The 19,339-nt window shown below is 48.0% G+C and overlaps 8 protein-coding genes across 8 annotated transcripts; 4 read left to right on the top strand and 4 right to left on the bottom strand.

The window, feature by feature from the left end:
- Positions 1-162: 162 nt before the first annotated feature.
- FSST1_000889 (uncharacterized protein) lies at positions 163-1,630 on the top strand (the record flags this gene model as incomplete). The annotated part of the gene is made up of 2 exons (XM_083235486.1): positions 163-330; positions 389-1,630. 2 exons carry the CDS (start codon positions 163-165, stop codon positions 1,628-1,630), a joined length of 1,410 nt encoding a protein of 469 aa, XP_083091071.1.
- Positions 1,631-3,866: 2,236 nt separating this feature from the next.
- Positions 3,867-5,788, top strand: FSST1_000888 (magnesium transporter NIPA-domain-containing protein; the record flags this gene model as incomplete). Its single annotated transcript, XM_083235475.1, has 2 exons — positions 3,867-4,619; positions 4,667-5,788. 2 exons carry the CDS (start codon positions 3,867-3,869, stop codon positions 5,786-5,788), a joined length of 1,875 nt encoding a protein of 624 aa, XP_083091070.1.
- Positions 5,789-6,865: 1,077 nt separating this feature from the next.
- FSST1_000887 (uncharacterized protein) lies at positions 6,866-7,833 on the top strand (the record flags this gene model as incomplete). Its single annotated transcript, XM_083235464.1, has 3 exons — positions 6,866-6,954; positions 7,052-7,601; positions 7,660-7,833. 3 exons carry the CDS (start codon positions 6,866-6,868, stop codon positions 7,831-7,833), a joined length of 813 nt encoding a protein of 270 aa, XP_083091069.1.
- A 985-nt stretch (positions 7,834-8,818) lies between these two features.
- On the bottom strand, positions 8,819-10,369 carry FSST1_000886 (cytochrome P450; the record flags this gene model as incomplete). The annotated part of the gene is made up of 1 exon (XM_083235453.1): positions 8,819-10,369. The coding sequence occupies one exon, from the start codon at positions 10,367-10,369 to the stop codon at positions 8,819-8,821; it is 1,551 nt and encodes a 516-aa protein (XP_083091068.1).
- Positions 10,370-12,119: 1,750 nt separating this feature from the next.
- FSST1_000885 (alpha/beta hydrolase fold-domain-containing protein) lies at positions 12,120-13,025 on the bottom strand (the record flags this gene model as incomplete). The annotated part of the gene is made up of 1 exon (XM_083235442.1): positions 12,120-13,025. The coding sequence occupies one exon, from the start codon at positions 13,023-13,025 to the stop codon at positions 12,120-12,122; it is 906 nt and encodes a 301-aa protein (XP_083091067.1).
- A 1,915-nt stretch (positions 13,026-14,940) lies between these two features.
- Positions 14,941-15,441, top strand: FSST1_000884 (uncharacterized protein; the record flags this gene model as incomplete). The annotated part of the gene is made up of 1 exon (XM_083235431.1): positions 14,941-15,441. One exon carries the CDS (start codon positions 14,941-14,943, stop codon positions 15,439-15,441), a length of 501 nt encoding a protein of 166 aa, XP_083091066.1.
- Positions 15,442-15,801: 360 nt separating this feature from the next.
- FSST1_000883 (dolichyl-P-Glc:Glc(2)Man(9)GlcNAc(2)-PP-dolichol alpha-1,2- glucosyltransferase) lies at positions 15,802-18,201 on the bottom strand (the record flags this gene model as incomplete). The annotated part of the gene is made up of 5 exons (XM_083235420.1): positions 15,802-16,949; positions 16,998-17,135; positions 17,183-17,772; positions 17,826-17,914; positions 17,962-18,201. 5 exons carry the CDS (start codon positions 18,199-18,201, stop codon positions 15,802-15,804), a joined length of 2,205 nt encoding a protein of 734 aa, XP_083091065.1.
- A 412-nt stretch (positions 18,202-18,613) lies between these two features.
- On the bottom strand, positions 18,614-19,321 carry FSST1_000882 (ubiquinol-cytochrome-c reductase complex subunit-domain-containing protein; the record flags this gene model as incomplete). Its single annotated transcript, XM_083235409.1, has 5 exons — positions 18,614-18,622; positions 18,679-18,732; positions 18,790-18,883; positions 19,096-19,149; positions 19,290-19,321. 5 exons carry the CDS (start codon positions 19,319-19,321, stop codon positions 18,614-18,616), a joined length of 243 nt encoding a protein of 80 aa, XP_083091064.1.
- Between the last annotated feature and the right edge of the window lie 18 nt (positions 19,322-19,339).

Below are 19,339 nucleotides of genomic sequence, written 5' to 3'. Positions count from 1 at the left end.
GCCTGGACGGGACGGGAGTTGAGGACAGAGGAGAGAGAGAGAGGCTGGCGCTGACTTGACTGACCCTGACCTTTATTTTTTGACACTGACATCAACACATTTTTCGCATCTGGAAAAAATTATATATTTCACGACAGAGCCCGAGAGTGAGCTTAAGGGATCATGTCACTCACTAAAATTAACCCGTACCCAGCGGCCGCCGCAGCGATTGACAAGCAGGTCGTCGAAAATATCTTCCTTGACGACATTGTCAGCCATGACTACAGCCGCAACACCAAGATGGCCCTACTAATCTGCATGAAGGCCTTGCACAACAAAATCGAAGACGATGTATGCATCAGCAACCTACCCGGACTTTCCAAGGAGCTTGGTACTAATTTATTTGCAGGAAGACTATTGGGCTGAAGCGACAGGTGATGAAGAATGGGAAAAGGCTCAAAGGGAAGCACTGCAGAAGTTAGGGAAAAAATTGAAGGATGAATTCAGGGCCAAACGTGCCCGCCAAAAGGAAGAGGAAGAGGAAGAGGAGGATGAGGCAGGGGAGGAACAAGATGAAGAAGAAGAAGAAGAAGACGAGGAATCTGAAGAAGAAGAGGACGATTTTGAAGAGGAATACGACGACGAAGGGGAAGAGACGGAAGGATCTGAGGAATCCGAAGAATCCGGCGATGAAGAATCCGATGATGGGAGCGACTGGGATTCATTATTTTTGCTGGTGCACAACATGCCCACCGAAAACGATGAGCCAAAATCCACCGCACGAAAGCGAAGTTTACCGCGGGACGATACTCCCTGCCCTCCGCCAAGACCTCAACCCGCAAAACGACAGAAATTAGATCCTTCAGCCGCCCCAAAAGCTCCCGTGGTCCAGGATTCCGGAGAAGAGGAGCCGAAATCCGTTACGAGAAAGAGACGTCTTATCGCCCAGCAAGACGCAGATACCCCTGCAACAGAAGTCCCGTTTCCTAAACGGCAAAGGATGGACTCTCCGGCCGTGGTGGCGAATCCTAACGACGAGGATCGGGAGCAGGAGCAGGCACAGGAGGCCAAGTCTTCAGTCCCATCAGAATGGTTGGTGCCGCATCGAGAGGAATTAGAGAATTCTCAACTCCCTGAAACTCTTCGAGGCATCCTCGGACGCCTTCCTGTGAACGAACTACATTATGAGGCACAGTCATTCCTCTTAAATTTAAAGTACTTCGACCCGACCGACGATGCCCTAGCAAAGGCTGCCATCGATATGGGCCTCAGGTTCTCAAAGACAGCCAAGAGCAGCGAGTACAAGATTGTTTTTGAGCACATGATGAAGCACCCCATACAGGCTGTCATGTACAACGTGTGTAAGGAAGACGAGGCTCAGCACATTCTCTTTTGGGAAAAGGTTCGGAACGTCACTGGAAAAGAGATACCACCAGAGCGCATCAAGGAACGACGTCAAAAACGTGCCAAAAGAGAGGCAGAGGCCATGGCGAGATTCAATGCTCGTAAAGCAGCAGAGGAGGCCAAGAGAGAATCGCAGATGCTCAAGGAAAAGTACGTCTCTCAAATTGGCGAGGCATCAAAGCTGCCGCTTAAGGAGAAGGTCGGCAGGTGGTTGGCTGAGATTGTCAAGGCCGAGAAGAAACAATAATTTGGCATGGCATGGCAAAAGAAGTACGGAATAGCAAGAGATGGAAGTCTGCATTGGTTTGGGTTGCATGATGCATTTATGAATATAAGATCGAGATACCCCTTGGAATGATACGAAACGACACAATATTTTGGTGTTAGAACGAGTAGTCGTCAGTCACACGATATTGTTCGACGCTTTAAAGAAGCCTAGTGATGCGGCGTAAACGGACCGCCGAACGAGACTGACATTCTATGGCCTCAGTCTGGTGACAGAGTCATGAGTGGATGGTACTATAATCACTCAAGCTTGGAGATATCTGCCCATCATAAGAGCGGTCAAAGGAAGCCATAGTTGGACCATCCCTTTACTTGTACTTGCAAGACTAACTCAACAGATCATCATCAACCCCAAATTCGTTTTTGTATCTTTCCAGAACCCAAGACATGTCCTTTTAACCATAATAATAAACTACGATACTGTCGGTTAAAGCCCTGGTAAAAACAAGACTTTGAAACCTATTGATTCGCTGTCGATCAGTGGATTGCAAAAAAGAGACACTCTCTGAAACACCACGCGTATGTGCACTTAGTGTGTGTGGCTGAGCCGCGTGCATGCAGACTCGTCCCCAATGGGACAGGAATAGTAGCAGAGATCATCTCTATCCACCTTTGGCTGGCTGTGAAAGAACGGAGATGCGACATAAACATTTCAAAATGCCAAAGGGTTGGGTCAACTTGACGGAGCATTCGGAAGTCCTAGTCAAATCGTGCTGACCACATATGCACCGTCTGTCTGTTGTCAAGTCCTACGGGTACGGTATTAGTGCCTTGGAGCCGAGTTTACTGAACAAAAAGGTTCGGAGCTGAAAAGGGTCCCATTGTTCGAACAATGAGCCAAGGTCTAGATCTCAATGCCGAACAGCATCCCCGCGTTGGTGGATACGCTTGAACAATAGAGCACGGCTTGGCCATCGCCTTAGCTGTAAAGACATACGTATGATGTTCAGCGGTCAACAATAACTGTTTTCTGTAGATGCAGTGTATAGTCAGTCTATCATTGGTCTTGTTCAAATTTCCGTTCCCGGTGAACGGACAATAAAGAAAACGTTTGGACCAGAAGCTGCGCAATGCCTCGTCGTCATCGCTGGTACCCGTAGGTGGCTTGTTGGGGGCTGAGAATGACAAGTACCTATACTTTGAGACATCTGGCGAAGAGCTAGGCTAAGTTTCTAGGTGCAGTTGCAAATGGTGCCAAGGGCTTACCGAGATGGGCAGGTCAATCAACATCGATCGATATCGACCAAGCCAGGACCCCTATCAACTCATCTCTAGCCTCTAGGCCATTCAACAGGCCCAACAACAATAATAACAAGCTTGAAAGAGGCCCAGCCAGGGCCATGCTCCCCTCTGGTGTCATGGTTTTCGATGCTGACGTCCATAGGTAATTTAGCGCCCGTTGGTCCAAGAGTCCATGGACCGTTGCGCGGGTGATGGCCTATATTGGCCCCGGGCACTTCGGAGACAAAAGCATGGAACACTCCCGCTAGGTAATTAACCATGGCCAAGGAAATTGTAATTAACGTGAGCTGTCGTCTTTGTTGATGTTCCGACAACGGATGGCGGAAACATCCAAGATCGCCCAATGGGATAGGATAGAAACGTTGATGGCTGCCCGCTGCAGACCTAAGCTTCCATGTTGTTTGGGTACCTACCTAGTAGGTTTGGTTCAGTGGTTGGCCGGGGGGCTGTTGGAAGTTGGCAGCGTAGGTAGATAGGTAGGTCCCGCCTGGGCAGGTTGCAGCGGGGACAGCGCCAAAATAGGCGACACAAGTACCTATACATGTCCGATGGCTGTCTCAAGAACGCCCACCCACTGGATCGGGTCTCTTTCATCATAAGCTTTGGGTCGAGCTAAACTGGTGTGTGTGCGACGCCGTTTCCAAGGTTTCTTTACTTTGCCTTCACTCTAGTTGTATAGCCCGTACATACGCTTCTTTGGTTTCTCTTTTGCCTCCTTTGTCATATATTCCTCTTACCTTTTCAGTTACACATTCACCCACCTATATATCTTATTCAATTCTTACCTTACGTTTTGTTGTTTGGATAAACCCCTTATAAAAAAGTCCTTCATCGCTGCCGCAACCGAACATCGTCACCATCGCACATGTGGTCCTAAAGCTGGTCTGGATCTCCCGCTTCGACTCTCTCTCGCCCTCTCCTCCCGCTAAGCCTCGACCGAGACATTCATAACCGTAATGGACGCCGATATCTTTGCTCGGAGCGGCGGAATAGGAGGCAGCGACTCGAGCGACCGACCTGGATTCTATAAGCCCGTTGGTATTGGTTTGGCTGTCGGCTCTGGTGTCTTCATTGGTGTCTCCTTTGTCCTCAAGAAGTTCGGTCTATTGCGCGCCAACGAGAAATACAATGAGGTCGCCGGTGAAGGTTATGGATACCTCAAGAACTTTTGGTGGTGGACGGGCATGATTCTTATGATCATTGGCGAAATTCTCAACTTTGTCGCATACGCTTTTACCGATGCAATCCTCGTCACTCCCCTGGGCGCCCTGTCCGTTGTCATTGCAGCTATCTTGTCGAGTATCTTCCTTAAAGAACGCCTCAGTCTGGTTGGAAAGGTTGGCTGTTTCCTTTGCATTGTCGGCTCGGTCGTTATTGTTATGAATGCGCCCCATTCCTCATCTGTCAGTGATATCCAGCAGATGCAAGGTTACTTCATCACACCAGGCTTTCTCACCTATGCCGGCATCATTATCGTCGGTTCCGCAGTCACTGCGATTTGGGTTGCCCCGAAATATGGAAACAAGAATATGCTTGTCTACATCTCCATCTGCAGTTGGATCGGCGGGTTAAGCGTCGCATCAACCCAAGGATTGGGTGCTGCCATCATTGCTTGGATCGGAGGCAAACCTCAATACAAGGAGTGGTTCTTATGGGTTTTGTTTGTTTTCGTCATCTGTACACTGTTGACCGAGATTATTTATCTCAATGTGCGAACTCCTGATGCCCCTTCATCTCCTTTGCTAACCTCTAGTAGAAAGCGCTCAACATCTATAATGCGGCTCTTGTTACCCCAACATACTATGTTTACTTTACCAGTACTACGATTATCACATCAGCAATTCTCTACCAGGGTTTCAAGGGCTCTGTCCAGTCCATTGTCACGGTTGTTTTAGGTTTCCTGACAATTTGCTCGGGAGTCGTTTTACTACAGATATCAAAATCCGCAAAGGATGTGCCTGATTCTGCTGTCTTCAATGGCGATCTCGATCAGATCCAAACTATTGTCGAGCAAGAACAGCCAGAGACCGATCCCAAAGCAGATGCCATCCGCGGAACAGCTGCCATTGTGCGACAGATGTCTCAGCGAAGACTTAGAATGGAGGCTGAGGAACTCAAGCGACTGCACGAGGAAAAGATGATGATGGAGACCATGGATCCTATCCGCGAGGACGGACAACAGCCAGAATGGGAATGGGATGGACTAAGAAGGAGAAGAACAATGACTTTCCGAACCGGAACAATTAGCAGCTCAAGAGCTGGATCTGTAACATCTCCTCCGCCGCAGGTACCTCCGATCTCTCCCCGATTTGCCGTGAGGCCGAGCAGTCCCAGACAGCACCCACCACTGGGCATGTCCCAATTCCCCTCGATCGATGACGATGACGATAACGACGACGATGGCAATAACCGCCAAGAGACGAATACCCTCTTTTCTAGTATTGCTGGAACTATAAGGGGTCGAGCTCGAGGCTTCACCAATTTCTCTGGACGACACGCCAACGACGATCACGAAGACGATAAGCCCCGTCCTCGGAGCCCGATGCATCCCGTTCCTCTAACAGAGATCGCCGTCCCCCGGGATAAGGCCGACGAAGAACATGCCGCTTACTACGGCCAAACTCGCGAACATGCGTTTAACGGTCAGGACACTGAGTACCGAGGGGCGTCGTTTCGCAGTGGAAACAGTCTAGCTCCACCGACGCCCCCGCCTCATGGACAGCCACCGGATATCACAAGGCGTCAGTTTTCATTCCACAACGTTTTCCGGCGACCAAACTCATCGTCTAGATCAACGTCGCATGTCGAGGACCCAACGGAGGAAGAGCAGGCCGGACTCGTCAAAGACGATAGCCGACCCGGACCAGCCTACCACTAGGGACCAATCCGATGGGTGAAATGGGCATTGGGTGTGTAGGATTTTGAGTAGGAAAATATGCATATGCACGGCGTTATTGGTTTTGTTCTTCTTTTTGGGGGGAGGACTTGGTTATATTGCTGGGTTGGTCAAATGCATTCGGTTGCATAGCGCTTGTATGAGGTCATCACTCTTGGGTAGAGAGAGTATAGACATGTCTTGCAGGGAGCACGAGCTTGATGACTGACTGACAACCTGTATATACAAAACTACTGTGGGACATGAAGGCTGAGTTAGTGGAGGTTAGGAACACGACATGATGAATAAAGATCAAGTGTACTAGGTTAAAATGCTGTTGTTCAAGTGCACCGATACTGTAACGTTAGTTATTAAGGAGATATCATGACATGACACTTGCCCATGATGGAAATCCTCTCTTCCCCCAATGATAGCCTATTTCACCCCGCATTTCTCGACCAGCCTCAACTTAAATGCTAAAGTCAGTCCCACCGCCCGTTTCTCGAACTTTCCAAGAGACACGCGCTTAGAAATCCAATCACAGGCTTTACTCTGCCTTGCTAGAGTCAGGGTCCTTTCCCTGTAAAACAATTGCATACCTACCTGTAGGTAGTCTTTCATTTCGTGGTGTCATTGTCGCCAGTTATCATTCAATCTCTCATCTATCTTTCGCATTACAGCCAGCACACGTAGCCTGCCTGTTTCCTTCAGTAGATTCTTTTCGCCATCGAATCTCTTCTCGCATCATTCATTACCATAGCGCGGCTTTTGTTTTATTCCCCCAGACCAAGACAATAGTTCCTTTGTGAAAGTGAAACGCCCAAGCGAGCCTCGGGGTATCAGAAAGGTTGTCCGCTGAGAACCTAAGAAACCAAATTAGTAGGTCAACTTATGATATAGATTAGACTTCGGAGGCTATTTATTTTTGTAACCTAAAACTTGGAGACTAATTTCTGTTGCCCTTTATTAGACGAGGTCAAATCCTTGATCAACTCTCTACTACCTACCTATCTACGACACGGGACAGCACATCTCACTGCGGCTGACCGCATATACGCACACGCACACGCACAGCCCACCATGTCAAGGTCACTTCAACTCAAAGATGAGGGGAACAAATGCTTCATGGCCGGCGATTATGTCGGTGCTGAAGCCCTCTACTCTAAAGCGTGAGCAGCTCTTCCTACCTATACATGCACACATACATCTATAGGTTGGCGCAAATTGGAGACAAACAGGGTTATTCTGACAGTTATTTCACGTCAGCATCATCGCAGACGCCAGGAACCCGGCTCTCTACACCAATCGCGCCATGGCCCGCCTCAAGCTGAATTACTGGGACTCAGTCGTCACTGACTGCGAAGCTTGCTTACAGCTAACACCCGACAATATGAAAGCACGATATTATCTTGCCGAGGCACAGCTCGCCCTTCGAGATTATGACGCTTCTCTCGCAAGCGCACTGCACGCACACAAGCTATGCGCCGCTACCAACGACCGTTCGCTCGCTGCGGTCACGAGTCTTGTTCTGCGCTGCAAGAAGGAACGATGGGACGATAGTGAAAAGAAGCGGATGCGTGAAGCAAAAGATCTTGAGAGAGAGGTCCTAGAAATGCTGAACAGGGAAAAGGAAGCAACGCTAGCGGAGACGGAAGACGGAATGGAGAAGCAGGAGATTGAAGAGGAGACCAATGCGAAGATTGAGAGGATGAAGGATATCTTTGAGAGAGCACGGGCGGATGCTGATAAGAAGAGAGAGGTCCCCGACTGGGCGATTGACGATATCAGCTTTGGCTTCATGGTTGATCCCGTTATGGTAAGTTGTTGCTAATAAGCTCAGATATCAAGGATACCATTCTAATGTGTGTTACTAGACAAAAACTGGAAAGTCGTATGAGCGCTCTTCTATCATGGAACACCTTCGACGGCATCCAACCGACCCTCTAACCCGTGAGCCGCTTGTCGCTTCCCAATTGCGGCCAAATCTAGCGTTGAAGCAAGCATGCGAGGAATTCCTGGAGAGCAACGGCTGGGCTGCCGATTGGTAATAGAGCGAATGAAGCAGTAAAGCCAGGGAGATCAAGGATTGAACAAGCGGGTGGGCAATACGACGACGGCCTTCTTACTTGTCATACATAGTGTGTTTGGAGTTTTGGCGTAAAAGGAAGGATAATGGATGAAATTAGTAGGTCAGATTATGATATTTAGACCAGACTTTTTGGACTGTTTACCTTTGTTCCCTAGGACTTAGGAACCTAACTTTTCTACTACCATCGAAGTGCATGCATATATTTACGAGCGGATTGTCTGCCATAGCTCGGCATTCTGAACTCTTTTTGCCAGTAGCAATCAGAGGTAACATGATCGATCACGATGAGCCCCTACATTACAGTAAAGAGCAACCAACCATAGCAGTGCATCCCTAGCAATCACAATCAATCAGTCAATCATACGTATGGAACATTTGTCTGTTCCAAACAGCAAAGTTGGCGCCTGGATTTTATGGTATAAGAATAAACAGCATAAGAAGTCTGGTCTAAGAAGCATAAAATTACCTGCTACTAATTTCGTCCCTTATGTTTCTAGCGGTCAATTTTTTTGATACCCTGAGAGGCTGTTGTCGATGATCAGTGAGGTGTCATCACACAACATTTCATATAGGAAACATGCACTTAGTTATTTCATAATCACAATTCTGTCAATAGTTTCCATGAGTTAACTAATTTTATTTATAATTGTCCTGGAATAATATGTTCCAAGTAATCGCCCATCTACTAGATATCCGTCTTATGTATTTGGCAGGTATGGGGTATCATGATCTATCGTCCTATTTGTTCCTCAAATCGTCCAATCTGTTTTGTCCTGTACAAAATGAAATCAAACAAATTCTGTGTCTAATATGCCATGCCGTCTAGAAAGGAAAGGCGTATGTAAGCGTGTGCTGTGTCGTATATCGTACAGTCTAGGGTATGCAGTACAGTATCGTACAATGTGGTTTTTACCACCACCTCTTCCTTGTGTTACACTTGGCTCTTACACCTCAACCAAGCGCACCACCAACTTCTCCTTGGGACGAAGAGTAAAGGTTGGTCCAGCGACTTCAACCTCCTTGTCTTCGTTTCCAAGGGGCTTGCTGATCTTAAACTTGCGCACAAGCTCGACCAGCATCACCTTCAGCTCCATCATGGAAAGCTGCTTGCCAATGCACATTCGCGGGCCGTTGTGGAACGTCTCGAATGCGTAGGCACTAGTTGCACTTCCCTTGAGGTCGTTCCAGCGGTCAGGATTGAAGACTTGCGCGTCAGGACCCCAGACGGCGGGATGAGTGTTCATGACGGCGGGCGAAAGCTGGACGACCGTTCCCTTAGGGATAGCAATTCCGGCAATTTCGACATCTTGAGTTGCCTGGCGAGGTGCCATTGCGACTGCACAGTAGAGTCGTAGAACTTCGCGCACATAGTTGTGCAGGTACGGAAGCTTGTCGATGTCGTTGAAGAATGGCATGGGGCAAGTGTCATCCAACATCTTGATCTCGTCTCTCAAGCGCTGCTGGCAGTCAGGTCGGCGCGAGAGTTCGTGGATGGCCCATGTGATAGAGCAAGCAGTGGTATCGTGCCCAAGAATCAAGAGATTCAAGACGTACTCGACAATGCTCTCATCGTTCCAAGCAGCATCGGTGTGTTCCAACAGACACTGTAGAGCATCTCGGTTGCTAGTGTGGCCCTTTTCGCTCAGACTGCGTCGAATGTTGACAAGGCCAAAGATAAACTCTCGGACCTTTGTGCAACACTTGGAGAACTCGACACATTCTGCAATTGGGACGAATTGGCGCACTGGAACCAGGGAGTTCAGGTAGTTGACGATGTGTCCGAGTGCGGATGGCTGCATCATGGTGGTGAAAGTCTCGAACAAAGGGGATTCGCTGGATTCGAGATGGTTGAGATCTAGGCCAAAAGTTTCGAGTCCGATGACATCAAGAACTGCCTTCCAAACATTGGTCTCAATCTCGACATTGCCATTCTTGTCATGTCGTTGAGCCAAAACACCGACCAGCTGTTCCGCCTTGGTCTGTACAGTAGGGAAGAAAGCCTTGAGGCGCGGTGCTGAAAATGGCTGGCTGATGGCCGCTCGTCGAAGCTTGTGAAGCTTGCCTTCGACGAAGGGGAGTCCATCACCGATGATCTCGTGGGCAAACTGCCTGGCGAAGGCGGGCTTTACGAAGAAGGCGCTCTTGGTCTGGAGAACCTGCTTGTATGCCTCGATGGTGTTGACGAAGAGAGTCTCGCCGTTGGCAAAGTTCAAATAGCGGATAAGGGGCGCATCTGGATGGTCGCGGGACCACTTGCAGAAGAGTTCAGGAAACCAGGGGACCTGAAGGAACTTTGCAGCCTGGCCAAGGAAGAAGGTGTTGTCGGTAGGTCCAGGGAGATGTCGCAGAGGGGACACGTAGAAGGGGTACACAAAGATGTTGAAGACGATGGTACCGAAAGCGAGAAGACATAAGATGACAATTCCCATCACGATGGAAGGCATCAGAGTCTGCATAGGTGAAGTCGCCAGAGCGGAGAGAAAAGAGACCAACATTTTGGCGGTTCTGAAGGGGTTGTCGAGATAAAATGGTCGTAAGATGTGGGCAAAATGAAGTATTCAAAAGTCGTGGTGATATTGTTATCAAAACCAGAGTCTTTGCTACAATGTGAGTAGGTGTGATGAGAGAGAAGAAGAAGTTGAGGGTAGTAGCAGGGTTCTTAAAGCAGATATCTTGTTGTTCTGATATTTGATGCCCGGGCACTGCCAGCCAGGTGACTGGCACTGCATCAAAGCCAGCTGGCATATTGCATCAACGTTCAAGGTGGTCAAGCCTACTGTTCAGTGGGGGCTCCCGCTGGTTACATTGCTCCTGGAAGCATCGAGACTGGTATTCTGTCGGACACTTTGCATGTGGCACGGGATAATGGTGTTCTCTGGTAGAACGGATAGATGTTCATTGGGGGCCGATTGGGAACAGGAAGCATCTTATATGGTTATCTTGAAATCAGGCTGATGAGCATCCTGTCACCACTGCGGCAGAGCTGTAATGTCACCCCAGCTTTGGGATCTCAAGGCTGTAACGTTTTAGGAACAGACCTTGAAACCGAGTATCGACCCTCGGAACAATGCTGGAAATATACCCATTTGGGTTGCTGCGGCTGGCCGGCGGTGCATTTAGCCAGTACCCCTTTATTAAGCTTGGTCTGGCGGTAGAACATGTTCCACACTGGGAGGGAATCATTGAGCCAAACTTTACTACCTTTGGTAAGTATAATTGATGTAGATATTATCAAGAAGCTTTGGCATTCATGATACGAGTTACAGATTCTCAGTCAAGTTGGAATAAGGTCATTGAGTGTGTGGTCTTGACTTATAAAAAAGTATTGATATACATATCCTCAGTCTCGCAGTTCGTTTCAACGACATCGTTCCACAACATAACTCGGGGCAAATTGCTTCACCTACTTTATCACTCGGATAGATATGATTAGCGGTCTCTTACCGACTTTTTGTCTTCGTCCATTTTTATCGTCATACTTTAGGCTCTATCAATTGGAACATATCATCTGTAGTTGATGTATATATCAACCCGAGTTGTAGACTTGACTGTCGGTTAACTGAGATGGCATGAATTGGTTATATTGGATGTAGGATCGATCATCTTTAATGATAGTTTTACATATGATGGACGAGAGGTGAGGTCAAATTCTCATGTCATGTGCATGACTGTTCCTTTGAACATATCCTCTCGCGGACAACACATGACTGAACATACACTTTGGGCATTGACCAACACATAAAACACCGTCTGGCTTAGGCTGTACATTAATTGCTGATTTATGAGATCAAAAAGAATAATAATTCGTCAGTCTGTTGTTCTGATTGCGATATCTTGTACCACCTTGCTAAGTGTAAATCTATGTGCGACTCCATACTGTGTACAACACGATTCAGTATGCAAGGCTGAGTTGGTATCCGAATGTATTACAACGACATGCGTAACACAAAAACAGAAATTCTCTGGATACAAACAAGGCTATTTACATACCTACCTATTTTATGTTGTCGGGATATGTACAATATCACTGTTAGATTGACCACGAACACGACACAGGTATACCTGGAGTTCATCTCAAATAAATCATGAACACATAAGAAATATCATGTAAACAAAGAAAAGTCATTGTCGTCGTCATCATCATCATCGCATCTCACTGGGGTATCATCCACATGAAGCACTTTCAAACCCCGATCCAACGCCGTTACCCAAGACCAGATATCCCAAAACAGATAGAAGATCCCTTTACTCATATTCCAACCACTCAACCATCCTATCAATGGCTTGCTTCCCTTCCCAGATGGGTAGAATTGGCCACACGTGAACCATGCCCTCTCCATACACCAGCTCAACCTTGGTGCCTTCGTCTTTAGCCATGTCAACCATCCTCTTGGTATCTGGCGTCAGCAGATCTAACCCTGCTGCAAAGACCAGCATAGGCGGCAATCTCAGATCTCCATAGATAGGGCTCACGTTGGGATGCTGCGTGTCCATCTCAGGACAAATAAGCCTCGTGATCTCGGCAATGCCTGGGACGTCGAGCCATGGGTCTCTAAGAGCAGCATTATGCAAGTCAGGATTGACGAGGCTGGAATCAGTGCATGGCGTGATGGGCACTAGACGTTGTGCAGTCTGACGGCCAGCCAGCTTTGCGTTTTGCGTGAGAACAAGGGACATGGTGGCTCCAGCTGAATCGCCCACGACCCAGAAAGGCGTCTGGTCTGGAGCAGAAGCGAGTTCATCGTAGAGCGGCTGCACGGACTCGTACATTCTCATAAGGGACGTTTCTGGGCCAAGAGGGTACAGGGGTACTGTAACGGTGGCATTCAGTCGCCGAGCAAGCTGTGCCACGATCTCCCAATGCTGCGGGGTGATGCCAAAGACGAAGCCGCCGCCATGGAGATAGAGGATGCGGCCACGGGTAGGTGTCTCTGTTTTTGGAGAGATTATGTAAACGAGGTAGTCAGCGATGTGACCCTTTCGCTTGTAGTCCTCGACAGCGAACTCCTTGTAGATGTGCTTGGGCGGGCCTCGCTCAGGACGCTGGCGCTCTTTGGCGATGCGGTTGTTGATGCCCTCTGCGGATGACCATGTACTCTTGAACCACCACCAAATGATCCAGCTAAGGATGCGGGCTTTGAGAGTGGGCATGATGGATGGGCTACGTGTGCTGCGCTGTGGTGTAGCTGTAGCTGTAGCTGTGCCTGTAGCTGCACGGACGGGGTAATGAATGGTCAAGATTAAAGTGGTTTATTGTTCTGTATGGACAGGGCATGTAAAGATTGATTCTATTGTGACTATTGGGTATCCATCCATTGATATGTGGTGTTTTTTGTGTGGAGGGGAATATGGGTCATTCATTAGATAGGTACATTCTCTGAGCTGTATGAATAAGGAGGGGTTGGTCTTCACCGCTATAGTTTGGTTGTTGAGGAGGAGTACCCAGGTAGTTACTCAACGAATACTGTAAAGAGAAGGTAACACGAACCTAATGATTATATTATAATGATCACTCTACAAGCACTCTACTATGTAGACTTGATGTCAGTACAAGTGCTATTCCTATCTATGTCTTGGTTATCCAGGGTAACCTGGTATCTTGACAGACCTAGCCGAGGCGGATCAGCCCGACACCACCATCATTTTGTGGAATAGATAGTACCTTGGTACAGAGCGACAGGATATCCAATAACTACCTGATGTAGGTATAGAAAGATATATGATTCTTATAGTTTGTTCTCACAGAACACAAACACCAACTTACTACCCAGCAAGCCCAACACTGATTCGTCAATCCCAGCCACCCTCTACTCCTCGCTTACATGGTTGCAGTTTCATGATTTATCAGATCATGTTCGCAGTTCATCTTGACCTGTCACAAGGATCCCCTTTGACCCGAGAGCTCGGAGACGTGGGCTTTGAGAATGGAACACTACCTCTGTGTCTATCTTGTCACTGATGAAGCAGACGACAACTATTAATGAATGGCCGTCGCTATCATCGCGATGCCTAGAAAGATCAAGGTTGAAAACAGGGTTGTATTATCCACTAGTCTTATCTGGGAGCGATCTCCAACAGCTGAATCAAGAGTTTGCCCATCATGTTTGATGCTGCATGGTAGATATGCATGGGAAAGTCTAGGCGTTGAAGAAACGTCGCGTAAAATGACCTGTATTTGCTTTTCCCTTCAGGGTTCAATGAATAGGTGGGTGAGACGGATGAATGGATCACATAAAGTACCTACTGACTTGCTATAGCTGCCAAGTTGCCCAGCGAATTGACTGTAATTGAGGATTCATTGTGATAGTTGTATGTAGACTTAGTAGGTACTAGATAATACAAGGATAACCTCTTGGCTTGACCACTTATTAACATAATAACCGCAGCTATCAACCACATCGCCAACTACCTTGCCCAATCAGAGATTATACTCACCCATAACTATAACTCACTTTTACTGCCACCTCCGCATTTCAACTTGAACTAGTGCAGCCTCTGTTTCTTTTTACAACCTAGATATTAACTACAGTGAAAAGTGTTGGTTACACTCTATAAACACGTGCACCATCTTACTAGACTAACTAAAACTGACCTATGATAACCCTGCTATTAACATTACGTTTGCAGATTTACCGGGTGTTACCGGCCACTTTCACTTCGCTTGCCTCTAGATCGAATCGAACTACTCGGCTTTGGAGACTCCCCGCAAAAAATCCTTCGACGTCAGTGACCAACTAGACTACCTAGACTACTAGAGTTACAGTTACCCCCAGATTATCACTATCGCTGTCACTGTCACTCCTTGCTTCTTCCACAACTACCAACTGCTACCCACTTCCCGTCCCCCATGAAATAAGACGATCCAATCTCTACATCAACCATTATACACAATTAAACAATCAAGAAAGAACTCCTTCAAATAGGGACTGGATCCCTCTGATTACTGCGAATCATCAACACCGACGTACTCCGACCTAAACTTGACCCGACTCGGACCGTCGCTCGGCTACTCTACTCTTCTTCTCAACTCGACAGTACATACATCACAACAACCAACAACCACAAAATGCCTTCACAACGACCATTTTTCCTCTCTTCTTTCCTCGCCGCTTTCCGTCCCCAAGGCCCCTCCATCTCGACAACATCCCAACATCAACCAAACAAGCACGCCCGAGATACAACAGCGACGACGACATCCACCACAGCCGCCGCTGCATCTTCATCGTCTACAACATCGCCGTCTGCCTCATCATCACACCACCACCAACAGCCTCAGCAACAGACAACTACTTCCAACGTCGCTATTCGCCCTCCCCGCAATACCGCCTCCTCCTCGTCGCCATCAACGTCCACCTCTCCTAGCCACGGCACCGCCATTCCTATCCCCGGATCTTCTGCCCGGCGTGGGAGCGATAGCAGCAGTGAAGGCTTTCGCGATGTGATAGGCGCCGATAAGTGGTATATTGGCGGACGCACTCCTGGTGGTGAAGAGAAGTTCTTCAAGCTTGGCGTTATTCGTCGTGTGAGAAGCAACGATGGTCTGAGCTTGGATCGCTTAAGTTTATAAGCCGCCGCACCGGACGAAATTGGATGGTCTTTTATTTTTCTTATCTTCTCAATAAACTGTGCGTGGAGGATATGAAGTATCTCATGTGGCACAAGAAGCCCTTTATGATAAATGGAGGTTTAGTGTCATTTTGACCCTGGAAATGGATTTGGAACACTCGATATGAAACTGGGTATGGGTATGGGTATGGTTTGGTTATGGTTACGGGTCGGTCAAGGTATAGGCCATGGGTATGGCGTTTTGGGCATATTTTATATTATGGTAAGACTTCAAGTCATAGGCGTGCCTGCAAAGATGAAAATACAAAAGAATTTCTTTTGCAACCACCATTCAACTTCTCTTTTCATCATGCACACAGGTCTACCACATAAACCGCTGGAGCCGACCACCATCCAGTACAGTGCCATCCTCCGCTTTCCACACGTACGGTTTAGTGAAGAAAATGTACCCCGTTACCGCATTGATCGCGATAAACCAAAACGTCTCAAGTATAAGACGCAGATCGTAGCGTTGGAAGAACAAGAACAAGGGTTTGGTCTTTGGATGTCCTTTCAGGGTAGCAGCAACGCCTTCAGAATCGTGGTCATGGAGTTTCCACGCAGGCACAAGTAATCTCCACACCACCCAGGGGATGATGAAATACCGTGGCTCAACTAAAGGAGCTGTCATGAGCGACAAGGTCGTGGCAAGCAAGAAGACAAGACCCGTCGAAGTGGTAGCTGGCTCAATAGAGGCTAGTAGAGGGTCCTTCTCCAACGCTTGGCTTAGCTCCTGCTGCTGGCTTGTATCTAGGTCTTTGGACTTGGTAGGAGATGCAGCATCAGTTTGGTGTGGTGAGGTACCACGATTCATAAAGGCAGGATGGCTTAAGAAGAAGGACCTTCTGCCTCCTCTAGAATAGGTAGAGCACGCGGGTCCATGCATAGTCATGAACCACTGCGAACACCCAGCCATGGTGCCCCAAGTCATCCAGCGAGCCACAGTGTAGGGGATGACCAAGGCGTATCGAATCCAAGAAGCTCGTCGAATGGTGTATCGAAAGACGTAGAACATGTAATGGCGGTTATCGGCGAGAGTAAATGGGTGGATAATAGTATTGTAACGGACAATGCCAAACGAGAAAATGACAGTTCCAAGGAGATAAAGGGGCCAAAGGAAGATTTTGCTGCCGAAAATCACTTCGAAATATTGCAACTCCTTCGATGGCTGCGGGTATTCGCTGCGCGGCGTATCAACTTCCGCACCACCTTTAGAGCCAGAGGCCTTGCTTCTTGATTTTCTAGACATAGACTTGCCGGATGAAGACCAGGCAAACCAAGACGAAGCTTCCGCTCCAGGGGCTGACCTAGCAGCTAGCGCTGGCGACGATGTGTAGACAGGGCGACGTAGGACGTTAATCAAGGGGAGAACGTATGGAATGAGGAGCGGTAAAGAGAAGAAGGCAAAGAAGGGCCAGATGTAGAGCATCTGCGGAAGATGAATAGTAGCCACATGGTTAGATTTGTCTCCTATTGTCTGTTAATTCTGAACGCCATAGTAAAAGCCGAACAACTTACCAAGCACAACGCCACCATTCCAAGCAACAAAGGCTCCGAACAATAAAAGAGCGGAAACGTAAGGCCATATCTGCCGAATGACGCGGAGTGGGTTGCACAGCGCCGCGATACCCAGACTTAGTATGCAAAAGAGCATGTCTGGTTTTTGATCAGCAAAGCCCGGGACATCTGTTAGTCGGACTTACCATCTGGCCACATTGCATGTAACGGTGGGTCGTGAATGTCTCCGAGAGAGTATCTCCAAGCATAGTGCTTTAGCTGCTCGGAAAGTGTCAGGATGACTGGTTGGTCAACCCGTCCTGGTCGTAGAGTCTTGATAGCATGAACGGCTTCCAAGCCACCCATGAACACAACTACCCAAAAGACATTTGTTTGGCGAAAGAAAAGTGTGAAAATACCAAGGGAAATCGTTACAAGGTCACTTAGAGCCGAGCTTTGATCGCGCCCGATGCGTTTCAAGTGATTCAGGTACGCGACCAGAACAGCTGCAGTGGAAGCAACATCAGTGTAGTATAAACCGGAGAAAAAGAAAAGAAGAGGGAACAAGGCAATATTAAAGGCAGTATGGAGTGCATACTGCGAGGTATTGCGCAGCGTGGTAGAAAAGTGAACTTCGTAAAGTCGTGCCTCGATCTCACGACGGCACTGCAAAGCCAAGTAGGCCAGGACCACCAGTGCAAAGACATTGAAGGCTCGCAAATTCTGCACACTGCAGGCATAGTCAAGATGCTCATTCCGTTGGACGACTCCAGGAGTAATCAGGGAGACAAGGTAACTGGATATCTATTAGTTCCTGGACATACTGACTCCTTGCACGTCGAGACTCACAGGCCTGGGGGTGTCGTGATCTTGTCGTCCCATTCCAAAAACCGACCCTGGCAGTACTTTTGCGCTTGGGGTATGTGAAAGATTTCATCCTTTTATACATCAGTTTCTCTGATCTGCCGATACGTGGGAGACTTACCAGATAGGGTTCAGGGACCAATTTTGTTACGAGATACAGCCAGGGGACAGCAGCAAAGTGAAGCAAATAGACAAACAAGGCAAATAGTCGAGGGTTCGATTTTTGAGGCTGGTCCCGGGGCCAAAGAACAAAAGGAAGCGCGAGGGTGCCGACTAGCACTGCCCGTATTGGTTGACTGAGCCAATCGCCAGTGAATAGCTCGTACCAGCTCGAGGCCAGCACTGGTGCTGAGGATTCCATCTTGACAAGTGTTCAAGAGCACTTGACTGAGTTGGAAAATCAATATCAACGAGTGAAGTGCCGCATGGCCTAAGGGATAGAAACCTTTGGCAGTGGGGAAAATAATTGAAAAGGTGAAGCAAAAGGTTATTCAATGATCGGTGGTGGAATTGGCGTGGTATTGATGTAAGGCAGATTGCCTCGGGGTTGTAGGGGGAGAAAACAGTGTTTCGCAATCAACATGTACACTGTACTAACCTACTTGGTCTTGCTTATAGTTCTACTTAATCACTTAAACATTGACCAATCACAATGTTTACATTTCACAGTATAAACAACTTCAAGGCTCAGAACATGTCTATTGGAATATCTTTACAAGGAGAGCTAGTACCGGCGCTAAGGAACGTCTATCATCCGCAATACACCAGTTGATTTAGAAGGGCTAAACGTGCAATCAGTGTCTGACTTCAATGGCTCTATAATACGCATTTGACTTACGTTGTCGGCGGGGTGGATCTCCTTTCGGAAGAAGCCACCGAGGAAGGGGATCTTCTGTATGGGGGGTCAGTATCTAAAACAAGATCTGGTAACTGCATAGTCGTTTCATACCTGGAGGACATCGCGCTGCACACGGGGAATACCGTTGGCGAAGAGGAGGACACCAACAGCGGCAGGGGCACCGTACATGGCCAGACGGGAAGCACTGAATGATGTTGTCAGTATTCATTCAAAAATACATTCGGCCGTCTCGCATGATCGTCGGTCGTTTCGATTGATATCTCCCTCGTCCATCATATTCGTCTCAACCGCGGTTGTACATCGAATAAATCCGGGGAAATGGAAGGGAGAATGACGTTGAACTCGTTCGCATGCTTTCGATTTTCGATCGACTTTTGTTGTAGGACTTGAACTCACATTCGGAAGGCAGACTGAGTGGTGTAGCCAGCGAGGTTGGGCTGAGCGTGGTACCTATTTCAGAGCATTAGCCAACGTCACCGTTTCCAGATCCAAATCAGCCATTTTTCGATATCTCCCAAGTCGCAGTTTGCTCGTGTGATCGTGGGAACTCGTCGTTTGGTTTTCGAGGACGGTAGGGTGATAAGACATACTTAGGACCATAGTTGCTCTTGAATTCCGCCATGCGGATGGGAGTCTGTCG

The sequence above is a fragment of the Fusarium sambucinum genome, chromosome IV (genome assembly GCF_050947815.1).
Source record: "Fusarium sambucinum isolate potato_lamoka chromosome IV, whole genome shotgun sequence".
NCBI classification, from domain to species: domain Eukaryota; kingdom Fungi; phylum Ascomycota; class Sordariomycetes; order Hypocreales; family Nectriaceae; genus Fusarium; species Fusarium sambucinum.
This window is presented reverse-complemented; position numbering and strand designations above follow the sequence as displayed.